The sequence below is a fragment of the Temnothorax curvispinosus genome, unplaced genomic scaffold, assembly GCF_003070985.1.
Source record: "Temnothorax curvispinosus isolate PA1 unplaced genomic scaffold, ASM307098v1 QBEX01006152.1, whole genome shotgun sequence".
Taxonomy (NCBI): domain Eukaryota; kingdom Metazoa; phylum Arthropoda; class Insecta; order Hymenoptera; family Formicidae; genus Temnothorax; species Temnothorax curvispinosus.
The window spans coordinates 1-9,412 of NW_020215932.1; the positions used below are offsets into that span (position 1 = coordinate 1).

The window sequence follows — 9,412 nt, forward strand, 5'->3', positions numbered from 1 at the left end:
TATTCAACAAGATAGGTAAACTTTCCCTTGAATTTCTCTATAAATTAGCACAACGAGAACCTTACCTGAACCTCGAATGTGAAGTACTTCTTCAGGTTCTTGATAATCATCACCAGAAAGGGCAACTTTATACCCAAAGTCTTCCTCGGGTCCGCAGGACATGTGATATACGTTGTGCTGACGTTGCTGCCTAGTATCTCCAGAACAAGGCTCTGGATGTCGTTGTCAGTGATCCTCTTGATATGTCCGTTCCTCACCTTCTTATCCCAGATTTGCAACGGTTTGCTGCCGATGCTGTACAGGATGGACAGGAAACCACTTTGGAAGGTATTCTTGAACATCTTCGGATTCGTTCGGGATCCCGCCGCTCTGGCAATTTTCTCTGGTGTATATGTTTCAAAACTAGGCTCCTACTCCTCTATTTTTTCGTCAATTCTGCAATACACAAATTAGCACGATAAATTCGGCCGATTTCTCGGCATCGAAAAACAGAAGCTAACCTTCTTCCATCTTAAATTAAGTGAACTATGCTAAATAATCCCGGAACGGGATCGAAGGCACCGCATCACATCGGCAAAGAAAGGAAAGGACTGAGCTGAAAACACGTTACGAGCGACGATTTAAAAAAATTCATGCTTATGCTTGAAACAATAAACGTTTCTCTTTATATGCATCGGTCGTCGTTTTACTTTAATCCATCGTTTCATGAGTTGTCTCACGGAATGACACGGAATAAAATATCAACGGTGATTTTAACCTGTAGTCGACTGTTTGATCGATACATCGTTCCTCAATCATGAATACATCAACATAGACGAATAGACTTCAGTTTGGATGCGTCAGACTTCAATAAATTGTCAGAATAGTAAACTTTAAATTGTTAAGATTGCGGATAAATTAAAATTTCAATTGCATTTATTTATTTGAGGTTATAATAGCTAACTCAACTGATGATCCTGGATCCAACATCCAACATGAAAATCGCGAGCCGAGATGCCGAAGACAGAAAAGCGGCAAAACGTTGAACTAAAACATCCCGTCCGATAAGGAAGGGATTTTTGTATCCCGCATCGCATAAAATGACCCAGATATTTAGTAAACAATTATTGTGTAAAATAAATTCATTTTTTCGTTTAGATCTTAGTTTCATTAAAATTGAGAGACATGCCTGGTGAAAAAATTTCTCATATTTTCTTAGAAATTTTCTAAAAACCGTAGTCCGTTCTTATTTTATTATAATATTTTAAGATTGCACCACTTAAGATGGTTTTAAATATAAAAACGAACTATAAATTTAATATTTTATTACTTTTTCTGAAAAATGTTCCAATTTGTATAAAAATTTTGAAAAAATCTTAAAATTTTCATAGAAATTCTAATTAATAATATGAAAAGTTTTGAGAAATTTTTCCATCAAAGATATCTGTGAAATTCTTGTAGCAATTAGACATATTAAAAAAATACATATTGACAAATTAGGTATTAAATCTCGCAAATACTTGATTAAGCACTGATACATTTGACAAAGAATAGGTATTTTATTCAAACGGAAGCCTTAATTAGATAAGGATAAATAAGGTAAAATATTCAGGTATTCGTGTGCCACCTTGTCATGCGTATATTTGAAACGCACAGTAAAAAGGCCATATACATGAAACGTGAAACCTTTCTACGATCGTTCTTCAACTTCAAATACAAACTGATGCGGATAGAGGAAAGCAGTAGATTCCTATACGTCGTACAATTCACTCCCGAAAATGCAATTAAAGCTCCATCGAGTACGAATGATTCTTCTCGATCGGATTAGATCTACTCGGGAAGCAATCATTCTCTCGATGGGAAGCTGCCGAGAATTCGCATTTGCGTGACTGTGTTTTATACAGCGTACACGTTACAGCATACGAACAAATTGCCTCACTTAAAATGTAAATCTAACATAACCGGGCTACATTACGGTATATATCGTATACGATACTTTCTCTCGTCCGGCCAACTAACTGAAAAATCGCGAGAAGTTGATATATTTTACAGAAGCTTTATATAACAATATGTCGCAACGTAGTGAAACGGCAGCGGTTGTTTTCCTAATACTAAACGAAAGTAAGCAAACGTTTCGTGGCGCTTGTATACATATGTGACGGCATTAAAACAAAATGACAGAACAAAATATAGATTACGCATGAAATTAATATTTCGCAATCTCTTTTCTTCTTCCTGACAATATCGACGCATCAGCCTTCTGTTTTCTCAACACTTTGCAGATTAAGTCCGACAATGCGTCGACTTTTCAACGCGCGAGCGAGCTTTCTCTCCTCAAAGTGTCGAAGGATTTTATCTCCGGTATCTCGGTAAATTGATACGTTATATTCGCTTATCTATTCGTTAATATTAACTATACGGTATTACAGTTCATAGCATGAAATCGTTTCCTTTTTCCTCTTCCTCTTGCAGTGTACGCGACGTAAATTGTTCAATTCGCATCTTCGTCCTGTTCGGCTCTTGAAAAACTATATGCAATGGAATCTACCACCGTGTCTCATAATACTGAATGCCACATGAACAAGAAAGGCCCACTTATAATAGTGATCGGTATCAGGCAAAACAAAACCCAACTAGAGTCTCGAAGAGTCAATAAATAATTTTTTTTTCAGCGAATATCAAACAAACCTCGATTTAATCGACGGATCCATCATCGAGAATATTTGTTACAAATTTTTCAATGTACCGAGTATCGGGCATTATGAATAGAATGCACACGATTTTAGTGAACAATAATACAGTTTACTAACCGTTTATACAGTTGCAGTTTATGTAAATTGTTTGTATTTGTTGTTCAGTAAATCGCAATGTAATACGAGAGTAATGAATAGAAGACAACAATGTCACTTGGTTGAGAACGCCGGTACAAAGTTCTGTGTCGTTACACCGTGTCAATAAAAGGCAACGTTCGTTATAGTTTGCGTGAGACGCATAGAACTTAAGTTCAAGAAGTAAAAGTTACGTGAATATTCAAAGTTTGTACCGTTTCTCAATGTTTATATCTTCATCCATTATTAAGTCTCCTCCACTCTAGTATTCTTACTCGTATTTTTCCGACAGTAATACAAAATTTACCGTTGCTTCACGACTATTTTTCCAACAAAATTAAAACAATTTCATCACAATAGTCTTGACGCAGCGGGACAAATTTCGAATTATTGCCTTCTCTTCTTTTTCTTTTATTTAGATTCATCGAAATTTCCGATGCAACGTATCATTACTGTCTACCCGCGAACGATAGGATGTATGGAAATTTCTATTCCCTTCTCTTCTCAACCGGACAAAAATTCGCCGTTTTTTAGGATGTTTCTACATCGAGATTAAAACAATTTTATAATGGTCTTGATGCAACGGGACAAATTTTTTAAATTACTATTCTCTTTTCGTTCCGTTTTATATTCACCGAAATTTCCTATACAGCGTATCATTACCCTTTTACCCGAATGACAGATGTATGGAAATTTCTATTCCCTTCACTTCTCAATATTTTACGATACATGAATATGTTGACCCCAGATTGCTTCTGGCCCCCGTAGAAAAGCAAATTGGGGCATAGGGACAGTGTATGTCGCATTACCTATGTTTTATCAATTTAAAGCCACTTAATCTTTCACACAATCGTTTTAATCAACGCGTATCTCCAGTGCACGTAGCCAGAGCTTGCTCTGGAAAAATACGTTTTATACGATTTTATTTATAATTTTCACATGCGACTTAATAGAAATAAGTTTTAACTTGCATTTTTTCAAATAATGCGACAAAAACGTACACACAAAAAAATATAAAGTGATTAATTCCGAACAACCGAGGATTTAAAAAAAAGGAAAAAAAAAACATTATTATGAATTATTAACATATCATTAGATAACAAGACAGCTTTTTATTCATGATAACGTGAAAGCTAAGGAATTCAATTGAGAAATTAAGAGATGGTCGCATTTCACCTTCAGGTCGTGTAACTTCGATTAACGATTTCCCTATAGTGTTCATTATACAATATATTATAGACTGATCCTAACTGGAGAATGACCATTTTGAATCATTTGTAGATAAGTATATTGCTATTGTGATCCTGTCAATGAAAAGTTACAATAAATATAGCAGTTATACCTGTCACTGCTAGGATCGCAATCACGATCAAGCACCAATAATGTTCCATGGCATTTTTAATTTTGTAAGAGCTGTAATACACGAATCGTTCAATGATACGTTATTGTAATTCATAACAATAAATTTCCGATAGTCACAGAAACTTGTCATTGTCTACTGTGACTAATCAGACGTTTCTAGTCATTAAACGAAAGAATTCTTACACAATTACTAAATACATATCGCTTATTGGTGCTTGAACGGCATTTTAATGTAAATTAGGACACTGCAAAAGATCAGGAAGATTTCATATAACATGCTAATAACTAATTTAAATAATTTTATATAAATTGATTCAAGTTTATATCCATTCGATTTTTATCAATTTTAGTAATGTAGATAGCAAGCAATCCAATGATATAAACAATAAACGTGTAAAATGAAAAATATATATAGATATAGACTATGCACAACGCTTCGTGTAAATTTTTGATAAATGTTTTTGATATAAATACATTTTTACAATTATAAATATAATCAGATTATTGTAGCAACTTTTTTCTATATAGATTACTATACAGAAAAAAGGGGAGAAAGAGGGAGAGCTTTTTTAATAGATCAGATTCCGCGTATAAAGGAATCGGATTTAGTAAAAAAATTGGCTAACAGAACCGCGGCTGAGACCCTCTTTGCGCGATTGAAGAAAAAAGTCTCTGTCGAGGAACAGCACATCTCCAAAATGTGAAATTGGCGATGAATAAACAATATTAATATCATCAATTTTGCAAAGAATTTTATAACAACGGAATTCACTCAACTTTCTTTTGCAGTGGCCTAAAGAAGCATAAATATAACTCAACATTATGTATGTACTTAAGCGCTACTCAGTTACTTATCGATAGCTCCATCCATAATGTTATTTTTAACTTGAATGCTAATGTGTATCCCATCACCAGATGCACCTTTATCCTTCTTCACTTGTGCTGCATTCGAGGCATTATCAAGTCCCAATTTACTAAGAGTACGAAGCGCCCTTAGAGCCGCTTGATTGCGACTCGCAGTTATTGTCGCTCCATTACCGTGACAAACTTGCGGTGGATCAGTGCTTAGCGACACAAGTGATAAATATTCCTTGTTTATAGACACTCCCTGGAACATTAATGGAAAATAATGGCTTAATATTCAACGATATGTCAATGTCACATTCATCATTTCCTATTCACACATGCGTTCCATTTTGATTTATTTAATTCCACTTTAATTAAGACTATTTTAATATTCTTTTAATACAGATCAAATAATCGCGATAGATTACCTTAGGAAAATCGCTAAATTCTACGCTGAAATTAAATAACTGAGATAAATAATGCAATTGATCCTTGGGCGAAACACCAGCCGTATTTTGTTGTTGCTGTTCGCGCAACTCTTCAGCAACTATTTGTACGCTGGGTCCATTCCCTAGTTTAGATTCTTGACCTCCGTCTACCAATAAAAGACCAGGTACTAATTGGCGGCCTATGGTACCTAAAGACGATAAAAATTTTTTAATTTCTCGAACACGATTATTGAACATGACTATTATCGATATTTTTCCTTACCTCCTACTGAGTGAGGTTGAGTGTCGTTCATTTGTTCGTCCTCGAGAAATGTAACTTTTCTAGGCTTCGACTCCGTGTTTTCGCTCTCTCCCGTCTTTATGGATGGTTTTGCGGGTTGCGGCGACGGTTTACTGTATCCCAATTGCGTCAAGAGAGCCTCAGCCGCAGCTCTCTTAGCCAATTTCTTGTTAGGTCCGATTCCTTGAGCGGAGTGCTGGCCCATTATCACTTCCATGACAAACTCTCTGCGTCTTGGTGCGCCCTTCTCGTCTATCAGATTGTAAACCGGTTCCCTCTCGCGTTTCGCCTGTTGAATCTGAACCAGTCGCGAGACCGGATTGACCTCCTCCGTGGCTTCATTCTCTGCACGGGGCTCTTGATAAACTTTGATTAAATTACGAGATTTCTTCTTCGTCGCTGGTGGCTTACGTTTCACTCGCATCGTTCGATTCTGTATGGTAGCCGGTAACGGAGGAAGACGCTTCAGTTCGTCTAACATCAACTCGGCGGCGCGTTTCTTCGACACCTAAGAAAACAGCGACGGTAGGAGTATTAGAAATTGCATTACTTATCGTTCTTCTACCTGAAAAGTTTGAGAGATTACTTTTTTCGAGGATCCTTCTCCCACAGTAACCTTGTCGCCGACAGTGCATTTTGTCATAAAGGTTCTTATGTGAGGTTTACCGCTTTCAGATACGACTTCAAAACCGACTGGCAATCCACGTTTTAGTGCGGTTTCGTGAACAAGAGATACGGGACTTTTCAACTCAGCGTTCGGATCGTCAATGCCACTCAGCGAGCCGTTCTCGTTGGAGTTATTCACGTTTGCGATCTCTTCTGGTAGTGGCAATTGACGTAGCTGTTCCAAGGCTCTGCTAGCTGCATCGTGACGTGCTGCTTGGCCTGTCAAACCTCTACCCGTGAATTCGCGTTCGCCCACCTTCAGAGTTACGAGATACAGTCCCTGAAGATCCGTGTGAACTCCACGATTGTACGCAAGTCGTGGATTATACATTCGTGGGAAGTTACCGAATCCGTGCGGCATAAATTGATGTTGCAACGCAGCTGGAGGAGCTTGTCGGAACGTATAAACAGTTGGCTCACCCCGTTTCATCGCTAACGCGTTCAGTTCGACAGTGGGTGGCAAATGTCCTGCGATCCAAAACGGCACGAGATAAATTTTCGATAAATTAAATAATACTGAAGAGTACTACAACCCCCTGCCCCTATGTGGATCTTGTAATTGAAAAGGATAAAGTTATAAGTCAACATTACTGTACAATTATAACTATACTGAGAACGATAACGTTGCAAATCGATATTATTATTCTACTATAATTCCATGCATATAGAAGTCAAAATATGAAATTACCAGAACCTGTCGGACATTTGCCCAGGTGACCGATCCTCATAGCCTTGGTGGGTTTGGGAGGAGGTTGACGGTACCAAGTTTTCGTCAATGCTTCGGTTGCCGCGCTATGTTGAGCTTTCTTTATACTAGGACCTTCAGCGACATATTCCTCCTCACCTAGTTTTAGTGTCACCGTGAATCTTTTTTTGTGCGCCGGTCCCTGCTCGTTGGTCAGTCTATATTGATGTTGAATCCTATTGAATCTCGCCAACTCGTTTAACAAGCACATGGGTGTTTTTTCTTTCATGTTTGCCAAAGCTGGATTAGTCCCGTTGGCATGATTCTGACCAGAGGCATTATCGTCTCTTGACTCTCCATTGGCATCGTTCGTTAACACCTTCGATTGCTCCACATTTGGTTGTTGCGGCACATGTTGCGGCTGTTGCTGCTGCTGCGATTGCGACTGTTGCGATGGCTGTTGCTGTTGGGGAGGCTGATTTTGCTGATTATTCGGTTGTTGCTGCTGCTGCTGCTGATGTGGATACTGAGGCTGTTGCACATTTTGAAGAGTCACAGAAACTGTATTTGCTTGGTCCTTCATGCTAACGCTAACCATGGTATCTGGAAGTAAAATGTTTTGCATTAATTTTCACGTCAATAATTAAGAACAAGGATCAAATCTTTCACCGTGTATCTGTACTTACTGTTTGTACTGTGCGTATTCATACCCATCAACATCGGCTGTCTCGGATTTCCATGCGGCGGGCCAGGATGCTGCATGTGATGTATATGCTGTTGATGGGGGGGCATGGATAGTATTTGTTGATGCGGATTCCGATGTGGTAGCAAATGTTGCGGCTGATGTAGCTGTGGCATGTTAGCCTGCTGCATGGGCCGCATTGGTCCTGCCATTCTGCAGAGTCATTTTTGGTTGATTACACCCAGGATCATTGGATAAATTTCTCATTTTTGTACTAACTTTTTATAAATTAGCAAATATCACGTTGTTCTTTATTATATATATTTAATCCCTTTTATAGTGACTCTTGAAAAGTTTTCACCGTACATGTAGAAACATTACAGCGATATATTATTAAGTCACTAAACAGAATCTTTAGGAAGTTTCTTGGTCAATTTTTACTAATCTGCACAGATATTTACATGATAAAGTTTATTATTTACTTCAGTTCTATTCTATTCTATTAGATCGGTATTCTTAGGATAGACTAATGTTTCGATCACTTTTTATTTGATTCCGTCGTTGCAGAAGTGTTAATGTAAGATTTGATTATAGGACATTAACCTATTATGATCTCGAAGCTGATTTTGCATCGCGTGATGTTGGTGGCGTAACATCTTATGAGAATCTACGCAGACAAACCTGCAAAGTGAAAGAGCAAGGTCATTCAATCCTGTTTCAACATATTTCAGGCGATGGTGTGTCGTGTTGCACATATATAAACAAATCTTTACAGCCTGTCAATCTTTTACATTTAACGACGCTACGCAATTGAAACTATTGAAAGGTAATCAAACTTTATGAAGCTTTAATAATCAAACTTTTCATCGTGTTAAAATATATAATACATCTGTCTTCTTTCACATACATAGACAAGCTCCCACATAGCAATCAGCAGACTACGAACCATTCTTCTGCTAATTTTGCTAATCAGTGAGAGAGAGGACATAACGTCTCATAATTACCAATAAACAAGCAATCTAGTCTACGAGTTGTACTGTTTGTTGATCTTGCCGATCAACAAAGGAGCTCTCTCGAGTTAAAAAAAATAGGCCTAATCCGAAATTTACTCCGAAATGTAATTTCCAGCGTACTCCTTTCTCTCCACATGGAGACGGACGAGATTTTCGGCGATACGAGTCTTACGGTTTCGCGCGCGATTTACCGCGGTCGCGAACGATCCGGTCGGAGCCGGAGGAGACGATAAGGGAAGACGGTATAACCTTTCCTGCGAGGAAAGGGCGAGCCGGTATGGTATAACGGGCGGTTTATTTACGCGGGACGCCGTCGCGGCAGCGCGCAATTTCGTGTACGCACGAACTGCGTGCCCGGTTTGCGGACGCAAACGAGCGACGTCGATTTTTCTCCAATCTCTATAAATAAGATCCCGTCTCTTCGAGACGGAATGGGCTTGGTCCGGCGGCGGCGGCGGCGGCGGCGGCCCGTCCGTATAGGAAGCGGAGCTGAGCCACGCCGCGCGCGCGGCGCCGTACACCCTTTTTGCTCACTTTTCCCACACTTACCCGGTCACGTTCGCTCTATTTCGCGGAAATTTAGATCGTGTCGCGCGACACAGGGAAATTTCCGGCGAAACAG

At 38.7% G+C, this 9,412-nt stretch overlaps 2 protein-coding genes across 2 annotated transcripts; both read right to left on the bottom strand.

Moving 5' to 3' along the window:
• Positions 1-65: 65 nt before the first annotated feature.
• LOC112455511 (cilia- and flagella-associated protein 20) lies at positions 66-983 on the bottom strand (the record flags this gene model as incomplete). The annotated part of the gene is made up of 3 exons (XM_025017474.1): positions 758-983; positions 501-595; positions 66-435 (listed from the first exon to the last, which is right to left on the bottom strand). A coding segment is annotated over exon 3 (276 nt), but the record flags the coding sequence as incomplete, so codon positions are not given.
• Positions 984-1,594: 611 nt separating this feature from the next.
• LOC112455510 (double-stranded RNA-binding protein Staufen homolog 2) lies at positions 1,595-9,406 on the bottom strand. Its single transcript, XM_025017473.1, has 8 exons — positions 9,340-9,406; positions 8,381-8,458; positions 7,782-7,990; positions 7,099-7,698; positions 6,331-6,878; positions 5,727-6,252; positions 5,444-5,652; positions 1,595-5,277 (listed from the first exon to the last, which is right to left on the bottom strand). Exons 2-8 carry the CDS (start codon positions 8,431-8,433, stop codon positions 5,017-5,019), a joined length of 2,406 nt encoding a protein of 801 aa, XP_024873241.1. The 5' UTR covers positions 8,434-8,458; positions 9,340-9,406; the 3' UTR covers positions 1,595-5,016.
• Positions 9,407-9,412: the final 6 nt, after the last annotated feature.